Genomic DNA, 22,704 nt, shown 5'->3' with positions numbered 1-22,704 from the left:
TTACAGAGATACTCATCATAAATGTTGATGAAAATACAAGTGTTATGCATGGAATTAAAAATATACTTCTCCATAATGCAACCGCTGTGTCAAATTTCAAAAAAGATTTACGGAAAAAGCACACCATGCAATAATTTGAGTACAGCGCTCAGGCACCAAGCCATACAGATACCCGCCATGTTGTGGAGTCAACAGAAGTCAGAAATAGCATTATAAATATTCCCTTACCTTTGATGATCTTCATCGCAATGCACTCCCAGGAATCCTATTTCCTCAATAGATGTTTGTTTTGTTCGATAAAGTCCATAATTTATGTCCAAATACCTACTTTTTGTTTGCACGTTTAGTTCACAAAAAGGCTTACACTTGTTGTTCGCTTATTGAACTTTAGCTCATGAAAATAAATAGCAAGCCAGCTACTTACCCCTGTTGCCCTAAGCTAATGTTATAAGCAGCCAGCTAGTGAGGCTCGACTGGACTGGGTTATGTGTTGTGAAGCTAGCCACGATAAGGATTAGGCAAAATAGTGGAATTTACTGTTTGCCTTCAATGTAAAAAGTATGTGTGTATTTCAGGAAATGGCTTCCTGGATTCCCCCAAGCAGCTGATTAGTCAGGCTCCATTGCAGATTGGAGCTCTGATTCCGCCCTCTCATTAGGGGATACAACTGTCGGCAATTACCGACTCCTTCTGCAGCTTGAAAAGCCGGTGTTCCTTTGTTAGGAGAGGGAGCTTCCTGGATGTCCTGTGTTGGTTGTTGCTCAGAGACCGTTTTGTTGTCAAGTCTACCAACCTGACTGTTTTGCCCCATAGTTGCGCATGTGTCGGATTTGTTGATAAACAACCAACCCGTCTATACAGCTCGTTTAGTGCCTGCATCTGCTTGTGATAATAAATGGACCGGAACAAAATATATATATATTTTGTAGCCGCTACACAGTGTTTTTGATTATTGAAATGGTTCACTTTAAGTTAGTAATTATTCTGTGTTTGTTCCCAGGGGGGAAGGGAAAGACACCTTGGGAGTGCTTAGGAAGAGGCCTGCGGCCACATATATACCCGTAGTATGTACTCTGTCTATGCACACTAGGTAAGACCTGGGCGGACCACCCCCTGTATTTTGGTTAGCGCGCCAGGTGGCATTAAGGTTAGGTAAGTGGTGGGTAGGCAGGTAAGGTATGAGAGAGGACTTTTACTTTCTTTGCTTTGGTTCCATCTAGCCCCTTTCCCCCACATTACCGTGTTACCGTTCCCAGTAAACGGTAATATTCTCTGCATCTGTCATCCTTATCCGCACCTACAATCTCTCATGCCTCTTTCACTCCACGGGGAGTTGAGTATAGCAGGGGGTTGCGTTCCCTCTTCCAAGAGGCGTGCGTAACAACCCCCCACAGAAACTTGCCCAAGCCCGACCATTTTGAGTCCCACCGTACCTTATCCGCTATGCAATCTAGTTTCCGAGCTGGTCATAGGTGCACCTCAGCCACGCTCAAGGTTCTAAACTATATCATAGCCGCCATCGATAAAAGACAGTACTGTGCAGCCATCTTCATCGACCTGGCCAAGGCCTTCACCTACGTCAATCACCGCATTCTTATCGGCAGACTCAACACCCTTGCCTTCAAATGACTGCCTCGCCTGGTTCACCAACTACTTCTCAGAGTTCAGTGTGGCAAATCGAAGGGCCTGTTGTCCGGACCTCTGGCAGTCTCTATGGGGGTGCCACAGAGTTCAATTCTCGGGCCGACTCTTTTCTCTGTATACATCAATGATATCGCTCTTGCTGGTTTAGACTGTAAACTCTTCTTCCAGACTCACATTTAAGCATCTCCAATTCAAAATTAATACTAGAATCTTCTTCCTATTTCGCAACAAAGCAACTAACCCTAACCCTTCACTCATGCTGCCAAGCATACCCTCGTAAAACTGACTATCCTACCGATCCTTGACTTTGGAGATGTCATTTACAAAATAGCCCCTGACACTCTACTCAACAAACTGGATGCAGTCTATCACAGTGCCATCTGTTTTGTCACCAAAGCCTCATATACCACCTACCACTGTGACCTGTATGCTCTCGTTGGCTGGCCCTCGCTACATATTCGTCGCCAAACCCACTGGCTTCAGGTCATCTACAAGTCTTTGATAGGTAAAGCCCCGCCTTATCTCAGCTCACTGGTCACCATAGCAACACCCACCCGTAGCACGCACTCCAGCAGGTATATTTCACTGGTCATCCCCAAAGCCAACACCTCCTTTGGCTGCCTTTCCTTCCAGTTCTCTGCTGCCAATGACTGGAACCAATTGCAAAAACCACTGAAGCTGGAGACTTATATCTCCCTCACTAACTTTAAGCATCAGCTTTCAGAGCAGCTAACCGATCACTGTACCTGTACATAGCCCATCTGTAAATAGCCCACCCAACTACCTCATCCCCATATTGTCTTTTTCTTTGCTCTTTTGCACCCCAGTGTCTCTACTTGCACATCATCTGCACATATATCACTCCAGTGTTTAATGTAAATTGTAATTATTTTGCCACTATGGTCTATTTATTGCCTTACCTCCCTAATCTCACTACATTTGCACACAGTATATTTAGACTTATCTACTGTGTTATTGACTGTACGTTTGTTTATCCCATGTGTAACTCTGTTTTTGTCACACTGTTTTGCTTTATCTTGGCCAGGTCGCAGTTGTAAATGAGAACTTGTTCTCAACTGGCCTACCTGGTTAAATTAAGGTGAAACAAAACACACACACACACCGGTCTCACCCGTATTAATAAAAAAAAAAAAAAATATATATATATATATATATATATATATATATATATATATAGATGTGTATATATATATATATACAAATTCTTATTTTCAATGACAGCCTAGGAACAGTGGGTTAACTGCCTTGCTCAGGGGCAGAACAACATATTGTTTTACCTTGTCAGTGCTGGGATTAGATCTAGCAACCTTTCAGTTACTAGTCCAGCGCTCTAACCACTAGGCTACCTGCTGCCCCCGTATCACCTCATCACCTCATCTAGCACTCCTGGAACGTTTACCTCTCACAGAAAACTATCAGAATAATGTCAACTAAAAAATGAATGTAAACTAATCTAATTTAGAGCCTCTGGAAGACAATCCTCATACAGAATAGATTTGGGACCAGCTTTAGCTGTTAGCCTGGCTGTCTTTCACGTAGCCTGAATAATCTCTCAGATGTAGGCTAATCACCCGAGGTAATGAATTAACTCACTGTAGGCTGTTAGCCTGGCTGTCTTTCACGTAGCCTGAATAATCTCTCAGATGTAGGCTAATCACCCGAGGTAATGAATTAACTCACTGTAGGCTGTTAGCCTGGCTGTCTTTCACGTAGCCTGAATAATCTCTCAGATGTAGGCTAATCACCCGAGGTAATGATTTAACTCATTGTAGGTTGTTAGCATGTATGATATGTGCCAGTATTGGCTGGAGACTGGGTTACGTAGACGGTCTGCTAGCATTAGCTTGCTAGTGTTAGCCTGTACTTTAGGCTGTGTGAGACAAGGTCGGAACGCAGGGAGAACGCTAGGATAGCATTAGCAGTTTGTTAGCTTGAGACTGGGTCACAGGTTGCAATGCTAGACATAGCATTAGCAGTTAGCTTGTTAGCGTGAGCCTGTAAACTGTATGCGACTGGGTTAGGATGCAGTGAGAGAGCTAACGCCATTAGCGGTGAGGTCAGCAGTTAGAATTTCTTTGTTTCCTGCTCTGACAATACCAGGAAGATGAGGAACTCTCTATCTCTCTCCCCTCTCTCTCCCCCCCCTCTCTCTCCCTTCTCCCCCCCCTCTCTCCTCTCCCCCCCCCCCCCCCCCCCTCTTTCTCTCTCTATCACATTCCATCTGACTTTCTTTAGTGTTATGTAGCTAAAATGTGATATTGTTGCTGATTTGTTACTATACGTGAACCCACTCACACGCTCTCCTGTGCTCACTCACTCTCTCTCTCTCTCTCTCTCTCTCTCTCTAGGCACACGCTCTCATTTCAAAGGGCTGCGTTGTCATGGGAAACACGTTTACATTGCCAAAGCAAGTGAAATAGCTAATAAACAAAAGTTAATTAGTTTCTTTGTGTCTCTCTGTAGGCCAGTCTGTCTGTGTGGGGATGGGGGGGTCTAGGAGTGGTGCTGTTCCTCATCACTTTTGGACCCTTCGCTGTCTTCTACCTGGCCTTCTATATCTTCTGCTTCGTAGGAGGGTGAGTGTGTACAACGAGTTTTTCAGTTATAAAGTCATTTATAGATGTGTTCATATGAAATGGGATGTCTTTGTTGTCTTAAAATCTGGTTTACTTGTTCTCTCCCTTCTCCTTTCCTCCCTCTCTTTGCCCTCACCCTCCCTTCGCCCTCACCCTCCCTCTCCCCCTCTTCTCCTCACCTCTTCTCCTCACCTCTCCCCCTCTTCTCCTCTCCTCTCCTCTCCTCTCCTCTCCTCTCCTCTCCTCTCCTCTCCTCTCCTCTCCTCTCCTCTCCTCTCCTCTCTCCTCACCTCACCCCCCCTTCTCTCCTCTCCTCACCCCCCCTTCTCTCCTCACCAGTGGTTTTGTGGTCACTCTGTTGTTTGGGAAAACCAACTCAGAAAGACATCTAGAGAGGTGTGAACACTCCTATCTTCCGGCCACGCAAACGGGTATACTGAAGGTAGGATCCACACGCGCGCACACACACACACACACACACAAACGGGTATACTGAAGGTAGGATCCACACGCGCATACACACACACACACACACACACAAACGGGTATACTGAAGGTAGGATCCACACACACGCGCGCACACACACACACAAACGGGTATACTGAAGGTAGGATCCACACACACACACAAACGGGTATACTGAAGGTAGGATCCACACACACACACACAAACGGGTATACTGAAGGTAGGATCCACACGCGCACACACACACATACACACACACACACACACAAACGGGTATACTGAAGGTAGGATCCACACACACACACACACACACACACACGCGCGCGCATAACTATCCCTTCTCCCTCTCTCCCCTCACCCAGACATTGGATGAGATGAGACTGGAGCCGAAGCCTATACAGATAGACAGGAGACTGACTGGCTCCAACTACATAGACGAGCCTCTTCAACAGGTTAGTGACTCAACAGAAGGATGAAGAATGGGTGTGTGAAAACAAACAGAGAGGGGAGCACAGTGATGACACGGCCTGATGAGTCACTTTCTGCTTACTAGCTTCTTCTTCTTCTCTATCCGACCACGTTGGATAGAGGGTTGATTTTGTGCTTACGTCTGTCATTTCCGTTGTTGTAGATTGATTGTTCTAAAAAGATTATTTGGTCATCGTTAGTAGCCAATGCGTTACGCTGATTTCGGCTATTAAAGTATCTGCCCTGTCCCTGTTTCACTATCGGCTGCTGACTCTCACTCCTTCTCCCCACTGTGACATGGAGGAGGGAGAGATGCATTCTGAGACGTACAAGCATATGACTGTTTCTGAAAATGACCTTTTTTCAACGCAAAAATTAAATCAAGTGCAAAAGGGGGGTCAATGCAGATAGTCCGGCTAACTATTTGGTTAACTATTTAATATTGTTATGGCTTGAGGGTAGAATCTGTTCAGGGTCCTTCCTGTTGGTTCCAGACTTGGTGCAGCGGTACCTCTTGCCGTGCGGTAGCAGAGAGAACAGTCTATGACTTGGGTGGCTGGAGTCTACACTGCCTGCTATAGAGGTCCTGGATGGCAGGGAGCTCGGCCCCAGTGATGTACTGGGCCGTACACACTAGGCTGTTCTCTAGCACCTTGTGGTCGGATGCCAAGCAGTTGCCATACCAAGCGGCGATGCAGCCTGTCAAGATGCTCTCAATGGTGCAGCTGTAGAACTTTTTGAGGATCTGAGGCCTCATTCCAAATCTCTTCAGTGGTGTTGTTTTGCCCTCTTTACGATTTGGGTTGGTGTGTGTGTGGACCATGCTAAATCAATAGTAACATACAAAGGAACTTGAAGTTCTCAACCCGCTCCACCACAGTCCCATCAATGTGGATGGAGGTGTGCTTGGCCCTCCATTTCCTGTAGTCCACCATCAGCTTCTTTGTCTTGCTGACGTTGAGGGAAAGGTCGTTGTCTTGGCACCACACTTTTTGTAAGTCTGTTCCCAAGTATTCCTACGCATAATAGTGACGTGATTGTATGCAAATGTAAGCAAGGTTTGAAATTATTGTTTTAGTCATATCTGTTTGGGCTTCTTGCGGTCAATTTGCAGTCTACAAATTATAAGTATGTTCCGGCCCAGAAAAAAAACTGTCTCATCATCGATGGTGATCAGGCATACCACCGTCGTTTCGTCAGCAAACTTAATGATGGTGTTGGGAATCGTGCGTGGCCACGCAGTCGTGGGTGAACAAGGAATACAGGAGGGAACTAAGCACACACCCCTGAGGTGCCCCTGTGTTGAGGGTCAATGTGGCTGTGTTGTTGCCTACCCTCACCACCTGGGCGAGTCCCGTCAGGAAGTCCAGGATCCAGTTGCAGAGGGAGGTGTTTAGTCCCAGGGACCTGAGCTTAGTGATGGAAGGCACTATGGTGTTGAACACTGAGCTGTAGTCAATGAACAGCATTTTCACATAGGTGTTCCTCTTATCCAGGTGGGAGAGAGCAGTGTGGACTACAATAAAGATTGCATCATCTGTGGATCTGTTGGGGCTGTATGCAAATATGAGTGGGTCCAGGGTGTTTGAGATGGTGTTATGAGCCATGACCAGCCTTTCAAAGCACTTGCTGGCTACAGATGTGAGTGCTACGGGGCGATAGTCATTTAGACAGGTTACCTTGGCGTTATTGGGCACAGGGTCTGTGGTGGTCTACTTGAAACTTAGTTATTACAGACTGGTTCAGGGAGAGGTTGAAAATGTCAGTGAATACACTTACCAGCTGATTAGTGCATGCCCTGAGTACATGTCCTGGTAATCCATCTGTCTTCGCGTCTGTTAAGCTGTTTAAATGTTTTACTCGCATCGGCTACAGAGAGTGCGATCACACAGTTGTCCAGAACAGCTGGTGCTCTCATGCATGGTTCATTTTTGCTTGCCTGGAAGTGAGCATAGAAGGCATTAAGCTCATTTGGTAGGCTCGCGTCACTGGGCAGCTTCCAGCTAGGTTTCTCTTTGTAATCCCTGATAGTTCGCAAACCCTGCCACGTCCGACAATTGTCAGCCAGCGTAGTAGGATTCAGTCTTAGTCCTGTATTGATGCTTTGCCTGTTTGATGGCTCGTCGGAGGTCATAGTGGGATTTCTTATAAGCATCCAGATTAGTGTCCCACTCCTTGAAAGTGGTAGCTCTATCCCAGGGCTGCCCAACCCTCTTCCTGGAGATCTACTGTCCTGTAGGTTTTCAGTCCAACCCTAATTTAGCATATCGGATTCAGCTAGTTAAGGTTTTGTTGAGTAGCTAATTAGTAAAATCAGGTGTGTTAAATTAGGGTTGGACTGAAAACCCACAGGATGGTAGTTCTCCAGCCAGAGGGTTGGGCAACCCTGCTTTAGCGTTTAGCTCAGTGCGGATGTTGCCTGTAATCCATGACCTCTGGTTGGGATATGTACGTACGGTCACTGTGGGGACGACTTCGTGGATGCACATATTAATGAAGCCGGTGACTGATGTGGTAAACTCCTCAATGTTATCAGATTAATCCCGGAACATATTCCAGTCTGTGCTAGTGGAACAGTCCTGTAGCTTAGCAACCGCTTCATCGGACCACTTCCGTATTGAGCGCATCATTGGTACTTCCTGTTTTTGCGTGTAAGCAGTAATCAGGAGGATAGAGTTATGGTCAGATTTGCCAAAGGGAATGCGAGGGAGAGCCTTGTATGGGTTTCTGTGTGTGGAGTAAAGGTGATCTAAAGTTTTGTCGCCTATAATTGGTGACGCGAAGTGTGTCTGTGTATTTTCTTGTTTGCTTATAGATGGGTTCGATATACAGTTCCTTTTAGCCTGCTTTCTAAAACCTAGTGTTTCCCTTCCCGTTTAAGGCCTCATAGATGGGTTAGATTTAGAGTTAGCTGGCGTTCTAAAGTCTAGTGTTTCCCTGCCCCTTTAAGGCCTCATAGATGGGTTAGATTTAGAGTTAGCTGGCATTCTAAAACCTAGTGTTTCCCTTCCCCTTTAAGGACTCATAGATGGGTTAGATTTAGAGTTAGCTGGCGTTCTAAAGCCTAGTGTTTCCCTTCCCCTTTAAGGCCTCAGATGGGTTAGATTTAGAGTTAGCTGGCATTCTAAAGACTAGTGTTTCCCTTCCCCTTTAAGGACTCATAGATGGGTTAGATTTAGAGTTAGCTGGCATTCTAAAGACTAGTGTTTTCCTTCCCCTTTAAGGCCTCATAGATGGGTTAGAGTTAGCTGGCATTCTAAAGACTAGTGTTTCCCTTCCCCTTTAAGGCCTCATAGATGGGTTAGATTTAGAGTTAGCTGGCATTCTAAAGACTAGTGTTTCCCTTCCCCTTTAACGCACTATAGATTGGTTAGCTGACACTGTCACAAATGATGTGCCCACTTCCATGGGGCAGAAGTCAGCATGTTGTTGTGATTCTGGATTGCCAGATTGCTAGCAAGAATGACAAGAAACAGGACATGTGGGGAATCGTGACTCATTTCAGCTCGTTTCATCTTGTTCTAGATACAATGTCTAGTTTTGAGGTGTTTCACTACTGATTTCATGTCAATGCTAACATGGCAAAATTTTGCTGTATTTCAGAGACAAAAAGTGCTAATTCAGCACATTTATTCATGTTTTCAATAAACATTGGAGACAAGATATAGCTTACATGTTGTCAAGTCTACCAACCTGACTGTTTTGCCCCATAGTTGCGCATGTGTCGGATTTGTTGATAAACAACCAACCCGTCTATACAGCTCGTTTAGTGCCTGCATCTGCTTGTGATAATAAATGGACCGGTACAAAAAAAATATATATATATATATATATATATATAGCTGTAAACTCTCTTGGTAAATCGTATAGTCTGCAGCATATCATCAGGTATTATAGCAAGCAAAAACTTGAGACTTCCTTAACATTAGAGGTCGTGCACCAGCTGCTCTTAACGAAGAAACACCCCTCCCCACTTAGTCTTACCCGAGGCTGCCGACTGGTTGAGACCATGCATGAAGAAAAGGGTATATATTATCCCATGTTCTTGTTCAGCCAAGACTACGAGAATCAAAGAATATTACAGTTCTTCAGGTACCGTTGATAGGACAGTCTTGGGAGTCTTTGAGTCCTGGCGATTAGGGCATGGTCCGGAGTAAGCAGAATGTCCAGGGCTGCCCACTCGTTGAAGTAGACATCTTCGAGGTTCGTGATCGCTGTTCTGATGTCCAGAAGCCTTTTTCGGTCATAGGAAGTGATGGCGGAGACATTTTCAAGATTTATAACTTTCAGAATACAGGTGGAGTTGGCATCATATAATGCAAAATGAATCATACCGGCTGTATTTCTGTATTTTGAAGGTTATATATATATTTGAAACTTGATTGCTGACATGCAAAACATTTTGGGACTATATCAACAATGGACTAATGAAACAAATACCAAAAGATAGCGTTTGTTTGGAGTTTTCCTTTTTATAAGATGAGCATCAAAGAAACACACAAAATGGTTGAATTTATCAGGAGTCCGTAAAACAGCGTCTACAGTGAGCACCATGATTCATTGGACAGTGACCATTTTTTGTGTTATTTTGGTTCTGCACTCTAGCACTTTGAGTTTAGAAGGATACAATATGACAATGAAGTTATGAGCTTCTATAACTTCTAAACGGTTCATCCGATATGTATGAAAATACCCTTAAATTAAAGCTGACAGTCTGCACTTCAGCCTCGTTGTCATTGTATCCTTCCAAACTCAAAGTGCTACAGTACAGAACCAAAATAACAAAAAAAATGGTCACTGTCCAATGAATCATGGTGCTCACTGCATATGATTTTTTTCCCTCGTATCGCTCAGCTCTAGTAAAATGAACATGGAGTTCTCAGCAACAATAAGGACTGGCCTGTTTCTCACTCTTTCTCTCTCACACACACACACTCTCTCCCTCCCTCTCTCTCTCCAGGTCATCCAGTTTGCTTTGAGAGATTATATCCAGTACTGGTATTACACTCTGAGTGAGGATGATTCTTTTCTGCTGGAAATCAGACAGACGGTCCAGAATGCTCTGGTACAGTTCTCCACTCGGTAATATTCTATTACAACTACATTACTGCTTTATACCTACTCTATTACTGCATTATAACTAGTCTATTACTATTCTAACTAGTCTAACTAGGCTATTACGGCTTTATGTAGTCTATTACCACTCTACTGCATTATAAGTTTACTACTCAATTATGGCTAACTACTACTATTACTGTGGCGACAGGTAGCCTAGTGGTTAGAGTGTAGGGACGGCAGGTAGCCTAGTGGTTAGAGTGTAGGGACGGCAGGTAGCCTAGTGGTTAGAGTGTAGGGACGGCAGGTAGCCTAGTGGTTAGAGTGTAGGGCCGGCAGGTAGCCTAGTGGTTAGAGTGTCGGGACGGCAGGTAGCCTAGTGGTTAGAGCGTTGGACTAGTAACCAAAAGGTTGCAAGTTCGAATCCCCGAGCTGACAAGGTACAAATCTGTCGTTCTGCCCCTGAACAGGCAGTTAACCCACTGTTCCTAGGCCGTCATTGAAAATAAGAATTTGTTCTTAACTGACTTGCCTGGTTAAATAAAGATTTAAAAAAATAACTAGTCTATTACTGCTCTATAACTAGTCTACTACTCTAACTAGTATATTACTGCTTTATAACTAGTCTATTACTGTTCTATAACTAGTCTATTACTGTTCTATAACTAGTCTATTACTGCTCTATAACTAGTCTATTACTGCTCTATAACTAGTCTATTACTGCTCTATAACTAGTCTATTACTGCTCTATAACTAGTCTATTACTGCTCTATAACTAGTCTATTACTGCTCTATAACTAGTCTATTACTGCTCTATAACTAGTCTATTACTGCTCTATAACTAGTCTATTACTGCTCAATTAATGCTTTAACTAGTCTACTGCTTTGTATTCTATTACTACTCTACTGCATTAAGTAGTCTACTACTTAATTACTGCATCATAACTAGCCTATTACTACTGTGTTACCACACTGTTATACAGGTCTAAAGAGGTGGACTGGCAGCCTTATCTGACCACCAGACTGGTGGATGACTTCGCTACTCACCTTCGAGTCTTCAGAAAGGCCCAGGACAGACTGGAGGACAGTAAACAGAGTAAGGTCACACACTCACTCACTCACAATCGCTTTCTCTCTCAGACATGATGATGATGATTATTACGAAGATGTCGTGGATGATTGTGAATATGGTGATGTTTACGATTGTGATGATGAGGATGTGGTGTGTTTCTAGGGGACTTGTCGGAGGAGATGGTGGAGTCATTCTTTGAGGCGGAGGTGGAGATGGAGAGGAACATCTGTAGAGACGTGGTCTGCACCTCCCTGAAGGATGAAGAAGGTACACACACACACCCTGAAGGATGAGGGAGGTTCACACGTTGCACCTCGACAAGGCATTTGGAACTCCTGCATGTGTTTTTAAATAGAAAGAAAAAGTTTAACACTATATATTCGCCAATAATTTAATCGGTAAACCTCATTGTCTTACGTCAGATTGCAGACGGCGTCGTGCTGTGATCTGGCTGATAACTTGCAAACACTCATGGGATAGATTAAAAAAGTAGTTTGGCTGCAATACGCCGTCATAAATTCTGAAAATGTTACCAAGGTGAGTCAGAGTTAATTTTACTAAAAGCTATAAACGGTAGCCAATTTTGACATTTTCTTTAAGTCTTAACTACCTAATTCTACATATATCTAGGGAGTATTGTGGTTGTAGAATCAGTATTATGTGTATTACTATTTTTCTTGTTAGCTGAGCCAGTCTCCATATGAAACAAAAGCGATGCTAACCCAACACCAGTTCACACACTCCATGCTGAATAAATACCCCCTCAAGGTAGCTAGCTAGTGTAGTAAGATTCTAGCTATAGCACAATTCATGTTTCTATGATAAGACAGTTGCTGTTCTGCCCTGATAAGACAGTTGCTGTAGTGCACCGAGTTCCGCAGCAGCTGACTGTGCTAGCTGCGACCTCGCGTTGGCCAAATGTTACAACGTAGCGAGTCACCAGTGCCAGCTATCAGAGTCCGATACATACCGATTTCTGAGGACAACTCTATAACTTTGGTTCATTACTTCATCATCAGCAAGCTGGCAGACTAGCTGCAGTAATAGCTATTCAGACAAACTAGCTCTGGGCTGCTAACTGGGAACCAGTTTTCTACTGATCGAACATGGTTTAGAAGCCCCCTAGCCAGTGGGTCAGTCTGATATAACTTGGTTTAGAAGCCCCCTAGCCAGTGGGTCAGTCTGATATAACTTGGTTTAGAAGCCCCCTAGCCAGTGGGTCAGTCTGATATAACATGGTTTGCCGTAGCAGCCCTAGCCAGTGGGTCAGTCTGATATAACTTGGTTTAGAAGCCCCCTAGCCAGTGGGTCAGTCTGATATAACTTGGTTTAGAAGCCCCCTAGCCAGTGGGTCAGTCTGATATAACTTGGTTTAGAAGCCCCCTAGCCAGTGGGTCAGTCTGATATAACATGGTTTAGAAGCCCCCTAGCCAGTGGGTCAGTCTGATATAACTTGGTTTAGAAGCCCCCTAGCCAGTGGGTCAGTCTGATATAACATGGTTTAGAAGCCCCCTAGCCAGTGGGTCAGTCTGATATAACTTGGTTTAGAAGCCCCCTAGCCAGTGGGTCAGTCTGATATAACATGGTTTAGAAGCCCCCTAGCCAGTGGGTCAGTCTGATATAACTTGGTTTAGAAGCCCCCTAGCCAGTGGGTCAGTCTGATATAACATGGTTTAGAAGCCCCCTAGCCAGTGGGTCAGTCTGATATAACTTGGTTTAGAAGCCCCCTAGCCAGTGGGTCAGTCTGATATAACATGGTTTAGAAGCCCCCTAGCCAGTGGGTCAGTCTGCCGGTGTTCCATAGTTATGGTAGTCCTGCGAACTAGTGTTAGGCAGATTACCAACATTTAAAATTTTTTAGGTATGAGTTCCACAATTTGCTAGACAGATGGCTCCTGGAGACTTGTTCAGTTAGAATGACACCATTGGACGAAAGACAATGGCGTAAACCAACCATTGGCATCGCGGTGCCTTCTTCAGGGTCAACCAAAACGTTAGTTATGATGTTTACCCCATTTTAATTGTTGGGAGCATATATAAATTGTTGGGAGCATATATAAAGTGTGTAAAACTAACAGTTTTCTCTCCGTTAGTCAGCACCTCGACTAAAACATGTTGCTGTGTGTCAGCTCCACGTTTTTACCTCTGTGTGGGTTTATCGTAAGGTTCACATTCAGATACTGACTTCTCTGTGTGTCTTTGTCTCTGTGTGTCTTTGTCTCTGTGTGTCTTTGTCTCTGTGTGTCTTTGTCTCTGTGTGTGTCTTTGTCTCTGTGTGTCTTTGTCTCTGTGTGTCTTTGTCTCTGTGTGTCTTTGTCTCTGTGTGTCTCTGTGTGTGTCTTTGTCTCTGTGTGTCTTTGTCTCTGTGTGTCTTTGTCTCTGTGTGTCTTTGTCTCTGTGTGTCTCTGTCTGTGTCTGTCTCTCTGTCTCTCTGTGTGTCTGTGTGTCTCAGGGTTCCTGAGGGATCTGTGTGAGGTGCTGCTCTACCTGTTACTACCTCCTGGAGACTTCCACAACAAGAACATGAGATACTTCCTCAGGGTGAGACACACACATACACACACACACACACACACAATCTCACACACACACACACACACACGGACCATGTTAAGTCCTTAGTAATATGGACGCCAAGGAACTTAAGGCTCTCGACCCGCTCCACAATAGCCCCGTCGATGTGGATGAGGTCGTGCTCTCCCCTCTTTCTCCTGTAGTCCACGATCAGATCCTTGGTCTTATTGACGTTGAGGGAGAGGCTGTTGTCTTGTAGCCTCACGTCTGCTTCATCTGACCACTTCGTATTGAGCTCTTCACTGGTACTTCCTGTTTGAGTTCATTTTTTTTTTGTAAGCAGGAAGATGGAGTCATGGTCTGATTTGCTGAAGGAAGGGTGGGGGAGGGCCTTGTATACATTTCTGTGGGAAGAATACAAGTGGTCTAGGGTTTTAGCGCCCCTAGTGCAGCAGGAGCCATGTTGGTAGAAGTGAGAGAGAACGGTTTTAAGCCTCACCACGTTAGTCTCCGCCCACCAGAAATGATGCCTCTGGGTGTGTGGTTTCTTTTTTGTTTATGGACCCATACAGTTCTGATGGTGATGTCATGTGATCGTGTCCATGTTCCAGGAGATTCTGATGGTTATGTCATGTGATTGTGTCCATGTTCCAGGAGATTCTGATGGTGATGTCATGTGATTGTGTCCATGTTCCAGGAGATTCTGATGGGGATGTCATGTGATTATGTCCATGTTCCAGGAGATTCTGATGATGTCATGTGATTGTGTCCATGTTCCAGGAGATTCTGATGGTGATGTCATGTGATTGTGTCCATGTTCCAGGAGATTCTGATGGTGATGTCATGTGATTGTGTCCATGTTCCAGGAGATTCTGGCGCGAGGCGTTCTCCTTCCCCTGGTCAACCAGCTGAGTGATCCTGATTACATCAACCAGTTTGTTATCTGGATGGTCAGTATCAGTAATAATATCAGAATTTGTGGGATTTTCACCAGATTTTATCCAGAGAATGGTCCTTTGGAGAAAGGATTGTTGACGTATGCTTGACATTTGTATCTAAAAGTCATATTGAGAAATAATCAATTGTCATATGACATTGTTGGCTTTTACCAAGGCCTTCTTTAAGACTCCATAATGTGTCATCGTTATGCACCGTCACCTTTCAAGACCACGACTTTAGATTCTACTGTTTTCAACGAATTGTTGAAACATGTTGCAAATAAAAAGTTGTGTTTTCAATATTCATGTTTTATATTTTTCAATATTCATGTTTTATATTTTTCAATATTCATGTTTTATATTTTTCAATATTCATGTTTTATATTTTTCAATATTCATCAATTAATATAAGAAAATTGTTATTGGAATCAATGTACTTACTCGTATTACAGAGCAAGCTACAACGCTTCATATGACACACACCTTGTGCTTAGTAGCACCTTGTGCTTAGTAGCACCTTGTGCTTAGTAGCACCTTGTTCTTAGTAGCACCTTGTGCTTAGTAGCACCTTGTTCTTAGTAGCACCTTGTGCTTAGTAGCACCTTGTGCTTAGTAGCACCTTGTTCTTAGTAGCACCTTGTGCTTAGTAGCACCTTGTTCTTAGTAGCACCTTGTGCTTAGTAGCACCTTGTTCTTAGTAGCACCTTGTTCTTAGTAGCACCTTGTTCTTTTGAAGAAATGTTAGTTCTGTGGTCACAGTGTCATAAAGGTGCCAATTTATATCTATTATGCTTTTGGATAAAAAAAAAAGTCAAATATATGTCCACAATCATTCCTCTGAAGGACCACTCTATGGATTAAATATATTTTTTAAAAAAATAATCTATCATGATCATTATAAACCAGTTTATCAACCAGTTGTGGGTGGTTGGTAGAGATTAACAGTAGAGTACAGTAGAGACTGTTATCAATACAGCTGCTGGAGCACCTATTGAGAACCCTGTCTGTGTAGATCCGGGACTCTAGCTGTAACTACGAGGATTTTATGACCTGTCTGTGTAGATCCGGGACTCTAGCATGTAACTACGAGGCTTTTATGACCTGTCTGTGTAGATCCGGGACTCGAGCATGTAACTACGAGGCTTTTATAACCTGTCTGTGTAGATCCGGGACTCTAGCTGTAATTACGAGGCTTTTATGACCTGTCTGTGTAGATCCGGGACTCTAGCATGTAACTACGAGGCTTTTATGACCTGTCTGTGTAGATCCGGGACTCGAGCATGTAACTACGAGGCTTTTATAACCTGTCTGTGTAGATCCGGGACTCAAGCTGTAATTACGAGGCTTTTATGACCTGTCTGTGTAGATCCGGGACTCTAGCATGTAACTACGAGGCTTTTATGATCTGTCTGTGTAGATCCGGGACTCGAGCTGTAACTACGAGGCTTTTATGAACATCTTGAAGCTGACAGACAGAGTGTCTGAACTGGAGGCTGTTAAAGACAAGGCCCTGGAGGAACTACAGTACCTACGATCACTGGACACCGCAGGAGACGGTACACACACACACACACACACACACACACACACACACACACACACACACACACACACACACACACACACACACACACACACACACACACAGAGACACACACACAGAGACACACACACAGAGACACACACACAGAGACACACACACAGAGACACACACACAGAGACACACACACAGAGACACACACACAGAGACACACACACAGAGACACACACACAGAGACTCACACACACACACAGAGACTCACACACACACACAGAGACACACACACACACAGAGACACACACACACACAGAGACACACACACACACAGAGACACACACACACACAGAGACACACACACACACAGAGACACACACACACACAGAGACACACACACACACACAGAGACACACACACACACAGAGACACACACACACACAGAGACACAGACACAGACACACACACACACACACACAGAGACACACACACACACAGAGACACACACACACACACAGAGACACACACACACACAGAGACACACACACACACAGAGACACACACACACACAGAGACACACACACACACAGAGACACACACACACACAGAGACACACACACAGACACAGACACACACACACAGACACAGACACAGACACACACACACAGACACAGACACACACACACACACACACACAGAGACACACACACACACAGAGACACACACACAGAGCGACATGCATGACCCCACACTTAACAAAGTATACATAAAATCTAAAATATTCATATTTTTCACTTAACTCTCCTCTCCATATCCCACTCTCCCTATCCTCCTCCTTCCTCCATTTCTTTCTCTCTCTTGCTCTCTCGCTCTCAGATATCAATGTAATAAAGAACCAGATCAACAGTCTGATGTTTGTGAAGAAGGTCTGTGAGACCAGGATACAGAGGCTACAGTCTGGGAAGGTACGACATAGGAGTGAAAACGAGTTAACCGTAACACCTACTAAACCCCGTCTCGTACTCTCTCATTTTCACCTTTTCTCTCTCTTGTTTCCATCTGTGTACTGTAGGAGGTGGATGCTCTGAAACTAGCGGCAAACTTGGGCAAGCTGTGCATCATACCCCTGGAGCACATTCTGGTACACAACATCGCCCTGCAGTTCTTTATGGGTTAGTACCACACACAACACGGTCTCCTTCCTGACATGCAAGTACAGTTATTTTGCCTGACAAGATGGCTACAAAGTAACAACCCACACCTGACCCTGACCTCTCCTATAGACTACATGCTGGTGGCTGGGGCCCAGGCAGAGCTGCTGTTCTGGCTGACAGTGGAGGGCTACAGAGTAACAGCTGAGCCTGACCTCTAACCTTTGACCTCTACCCTCTCCTATAGACTACATGCTGGTGGCTGGGGCCCAGGCAGAGCTGTTCTTCTGGCTGACAGTGGAGGGCTACAGAGTAACAGCTGAGCCTGACCTCTAACCTTTGACCTCTACCCTCTCCTATAGACTACATGTTGGTGGCTGGGGCCCAGGCAGAGCTGTTCTTCTGGCTGACAGTGGAGGGCTACAGAGTAACAGCCCAGCAACAACTAGAGGTGATGGAGGGATGGCAGAAGGATGGAAGGAAGGGAGGAGACACTAAAGGACTGCTGAAGGCTGCAGCACTAGGGGTGTATGAACAGTACTTATCTGATAAGGTAACACACACCGTCTCACACACACACACACACACCGTCTCACTCACACACACACCGTCACACTCACTCACACACCGTCACACACACACACACACACACACACACACACACACACACACACACACACACACACACACACACACACACACACACACACTCACTCACACACCGTCACACTCACTCACACACCGTCACACACACACACACACATCGTCACACACACGCACACCGTCACACTCACTCACACACACACACACTTTTAAATAAAGGGATATTTCGGGATTTTAGCAATGAGGCCATTGGTGCAATAGTCAGTATTAGATAGAACGTTGTGTCCCTGACCGCCTGTGGGGAAAACATGTGGTTACCTAGGTTACCCCATTAGCTCACAACAACAACTTTTGTCTACTTGTTTTAGTCAGTTACAAAACTACATTTAAGAAAAGTACAACATGTTTAAAGATGACTTTTCAACATTGCCTGCTCCCGGGCGTTCTCACTACTTAGAAAAACGTTATTGTAAGGGCTTCCCTCATGCTCCTTTTCATAACGATGCTAACAGCCACATGAGTGAGTGAGTGCTAGCTAGCTACCGACCACAACATTAAGCTAGCCAAGAACACAACAACACAAACAAACGGACTAAACAGCTACAAGTAAGGAGTGGAGTTACAAAGGCCCTGTACTAAACAAGTTAAAAGTCTTACCTTGTGATGAAATGTTTTCCACACACATAGCGCCATTTAGACGACATGGATACCGGGTTCCCCACATTTCCCACTGAGTAGCCTGAAAGCCACAGGGCTCTTCTCCCAGGCTCTATTTCCCTACGTGGGAGCGTTACAAACTGTAGGTTGGCATTTATGACCTGGTTACATGTATATTGAACAACACAGCTTATTTTCGGCGTGTTTTGTTATTTCTGTAGAATAAACAAATCAACTGCAACGTTTTTCCTCTTTTACATTGGGGGTCATTGGGAAATATTTTTTTTTTTTTTGTGGCCGAGGTCGAGGGAATTCCTTATTATTATGTGAATACCGACTGGGACTATGGCTGGAAGTCGATGGGATGCCCATAGACGCCCATAGATGCCCATAGACTTCCAGCCATTGAGCTAATTTCTTTCAAAATGCACACAGAGACATAAAAATGGTACCCATGAGTTCATCTGACTCAATGGCAAAATCCTCAAGTGTCACTTAAACACACAAATTTTCTCTCAGTTGTATAATCTCTCTCCCTCTCTTTCCAGGCGTCCCCCAGGGTGCAGGTAGATGAGGCGTCTGTTCTCCAACTGGGAGAGAAGCTGCAGAAGGACAGCGACCCCACGCCAGAGATATTCGACGACATCCAGACCAAGGTGAGTTTGTGTTTGAATGATCTGTTTTTTACCAGACTATCAACTGGAACAGCTACTGGAACCAGCATCTCTGAGATATTGGAGACCTTTGTACTTAATGTTTCATTCAAATCAAATCAAATCAAATGTATTTATAAAGCCCTTCGTACATCAGCTGATATCTCAAAGTGCTGTACAGAAACCCAGCCTAAAACCCCAAACAGCAAGCAATGCAGGTGTAGAAGCACGGTGGCTAGGAAAAACTCCCTAGAAAGGCCAAAACCTAGGAAGAAACCTAGAGAGGAACCAGGCTATGTGGGGTGGCCAGTCCTCTTCTGGCTGTGCCGGGTGGAGATTGTAACAGAACATGGCCAAGATGTTCAAATGTTCATAAATGACCAGCATGGTCGAATAATAATAAGGCAGAACAGTTGAAACTGGAGCAGCAGCACGGCCAGGTGGACTGGGGACAGCAAGGAGTCATCATGTCAGGTAGTCCTGGGGCATGGTCAATACAAATAAAGTATTCACGTGTTCTGACGTGTGTGTGTGTGTGTACGTACCCGTGTGTGTGTGTGTACATGCCCGTGTGTGTTCTGACGTGCCCGTGTGTGTGTACGTACCCGTGTGTGTGTATGTACCCGTGTGTGTGTGTGTGTACATGCCCGCGTGTGTGTCTTGCAGGTGTATGACATGATGCTTCGTGATGAGAGGTACTACCCGTCGTTCAGACAGAGTCCCCTCTACATCAGGATGTTAGCTGAGCTGGACATGCTCAAAGAACCCTCCTATAGAGGATCAGATGACGGAGACGGAGGTGAGTTCAGCTTCTGTCTCGGTCTACGTTGTTAGCATAGCTTAACCCTGGGGTGTTACAATCAATTCCTGGAGGGCCGAGTGTCTGTGGGTTTTCACTTCTCCCTTGTACTTGAATAATCAATTAAGGTCATTGATCAGTCAGGAGCTTCCCTCACCTGGTTGCCTAGGTCTTAATTGGACAAAAACATGAACACCCTCCCCCCCCCCCAGAAATTGAGATTGACGCCATTCTCCATGACTGTGAAGAGCAACTGTTGTCCAATTTCAATTCAAGGGGCTTTATTGGCATGGGTAACATATGTTAACATTGCCAAAGCAAGTGATATAGATTATAAACAAAAGTGAAATAAACAATAAAAAAATGAACAGTAAACATTACACTCACAAAAATGTCATATGTCTATATACTGTTGTGGAAATTCCACACATGAAACACTCGATGTCAATCTGAAATGAATCATTCTTCACTATCAGGTCGCTTGAGAGGTTCTAACCAACTCAATGCACCAAGTACGTCAGGAGCACTACCGGTGCAGTCCCGTTAGATCACTTATACACTGGTTACAGACACGTTACGTAGTGAGGGTTCATAGGGTTGGTTCCGGCATGCGTCTCCTATCTTTACTCATAGAACATATTCTGGGCGTTCTGCCAAGATGGTCCTAAGGAGGAGGTCATGACCCCCCCCCTCTCTCTCTTCATATCTTTACCAAGCACAGGCAGAAACCAAGAATGATTTATGACACGAAGACAAGATGAACATTTTCAAGGCTTTCTCTTCACAAGATAACGTTTTCCACCACATTAGTGTCATAACAATGTGCAAATAGTTAAAGTACAAAAGGGAAAATAAATCAATATAAATATGGGTTGTATTTACAGTGGTGTTTGTTTTTCACTGGTTGGCCTTTTCTTGTGGCAACAGGTCACACATCTTGCTGCTGTGATTGCAAACTGTGGATTTTCACCCAGTAGATACAGGAGTTTATCAAAATTGTTGTTGTTTTCAAATATTTTGGGGTCTGTGTAATCTGAGGGAAATATGTCTCTCTAATATGGTCATACATTTGGCAGGAGGTTAGGAAGTGCAGCTCAGTTTCCACCTCATTTTGTGGGCAGTGTGCACATAGCCTGTCTTCTCTTGAGAGCCAGGTCTGCCTACGGCGGCCTTTCTCAATAGCAAGGCTATGCTCACTGAGTCTGTACATAGTCAAAGCTTTCCTTAAGTTTGGGTCAGTCACAGTGGTCAGTTATTCTGCCACTGTGTACTCTCTGTTTAGGGCCAAATAGCATTCTAGTTTGCTCTGTTTTTTTGTTAATTCTTTCCAATGTGTCAAGTAATTATCTTTTTGTTTTCTCATGATTTGGTTGGGTCTAATTGTGTTGCTGTCCTGGGGCTCTGTGGGGTCTGTTTGTGTTTGTGAACAAAGCCTCAGGACCAGCTTGCTTAAGGGACTCTTCTCCAGGTTCATTTCTCTGTAGGTGATGGCTTTGTTATGGAAGGTTTGGGAATCGCTTCCTAGCGATTAGGTGGTTGTAGAATTTAACGTCTCTTTTCTGGATTTTGATAATTAGCGGGTATCGCCCTAATTCTGCTCTGCGTGCATTATTTGGTGTTCTATGTTGTACACACAGGATCATTTTACAGAATTCTACATACAGTCTCTCAATTTGGTGTTTGTCCCATTTTTGTGAATTCTTGTTTGGTATCTTTAACTCTTTTCTTTTTTCTCTCTTCTCTTCCTCTTCAGAATCGTTCAACGGTTCTCCAACAGGAAGCATTAATCTGGTAAATCCTCGTCAGCCCCTGAGACACCAGTTGTCATTAACTACAGCCAGTCATAGTACTGTTACAACAGGTTTTACTGAACCACTGCTGACGTTAACTCCCCTGCTGACGTTAACTCCCCTGCTGACGTTAACTCCCCTGCTGACGTTGACTCCCCTGCTGACGTTGACTCCCCTGCTGACGTTGACTCCCCTGCTGACGTTAACTCCCCTGCTGACGTTATCTCCCCTGCTGACGTTGACTCCCCTGCTGACGTTGACTCCCCTGCTGACGTTGACTCCCCTGCTGACGTTGACTCCCCTGCTGACGTTGACTCCCCTGCTGACGTTGACTCCCCTGCTGACGTTGACTCCCCTGCTGACGTTGACTCCCCTGCTGACGTTGACTCCCCTGCTGACGTTGACTCCCCTGCTGACGTTGACTCCCCTGCTGACGTTGACTCCCCTGCTGACGTTGACTCCCCTGCTGACGTTGACTCCCCTGCTGACGTTGACTCCCCTGCTGACGTTGACTCCCCTGCTGACGTTGACTCCCCTGCTGACGTTGACTCCCCTGCTGACGTTGACTCCCCTGCTGACGTTGACTCCCCTGCTGACGTTGACTCCCCTGCTGACGTTGACTCCCCTGCTGACGTTGACTCCCCTGCTGACGTTGACTCCCCTGCTGACGTTGACTCCCCTGCTGACGTTGACTCCCCTGCTGACGTTGACTCCCCTGCTGACGTTGACTCCCCTGCTGACGTTGACTCCCCTGCTGACGTTG

At 44.9% G+C, this 22,704-nt stretch overlaps 1 protein-coding gene across 2 annotated transcripts in view; it reads left to right on the top strand.

The window, feature by feature from the left end:
- Nucleotides 1-22,704, top strand: part of LOC110489376 (sorting nexin-13) — a 49,840-nt gene that overhangs the window by 11,575 nt on the left and 15,561 nt on the right. For both annotated transcript variants that reach the window (XM_036970896.1, XM_036970895.1), the window contains exons 2-16: nt 4,129-4,241; nt 4,581-4,683; nt 5,070-5,159; nt 10,136-10,257; nt 11,214-11,326; nt 11,465-11,569; nt 13,755-13,843; nt 14,683-14,766; nt 16,172-16,310; nt 17,165-17,253; nt 17,361-17,460; nt 17,802-17,992; nt 19,248-19,355; nt 20,019-20,151; nt 21,905-21,942. In XM_036970896.1, coding sequence (XP_036826791.1) covers nt 4,129-4,241; nt 4,581-4,683; nt 5,070-5,159; nt 10,136-10,257; nt 11,214-11,326; nt 11,465-11,569; nt 13,755-13,843; nt 14,683-14,766; nt 16,172-16,310; nt 17,165-17,253; nt 17,361-17,460; nt 17,802-17,992; nt 19,248-19,355; nt 20,019-20,151; nt 21,905-21,942 — 1,617 coding nt within the window. The remainder of the gene's footprint in view (nt 1-4,128; nt 4,242-4,580; nt 4,684-5,069; nt 5,160-10,135; nt 10,258-11,213; nt 11,327-11,464; nt 11,570-13,754; nt 13,844-14,682; nt 14,767-16,171; nt 16,311-17,164; nt 17,254-17,360; nt 17,461-17,801; nt 17,993-19,247; nt 19,356-20,018; nt 20,152-21,904; nt 21,943-22,704) is intronic.

This window comes from Oncorhynchus mykiss, chromosome 32 (genome assembly GCF_013265735.2).
Source record: "Oncorhynchus mykiss isolate Arlee chromosome 32, USDA_OmykA_1.1, whole genome shotgun sequence".
NCBI classification, from domain to species: Eukaryota; Metazoa; Chordata; class Actinopteri; order Salmoniformes; family Salmonidae; genus Oncorhynchus; species Oncorhynchus mykiss.
Note: the sequence above shows the minus strand (reverse complement) of the source record. Positions and strands in the feature narration are given on the sequence as shown.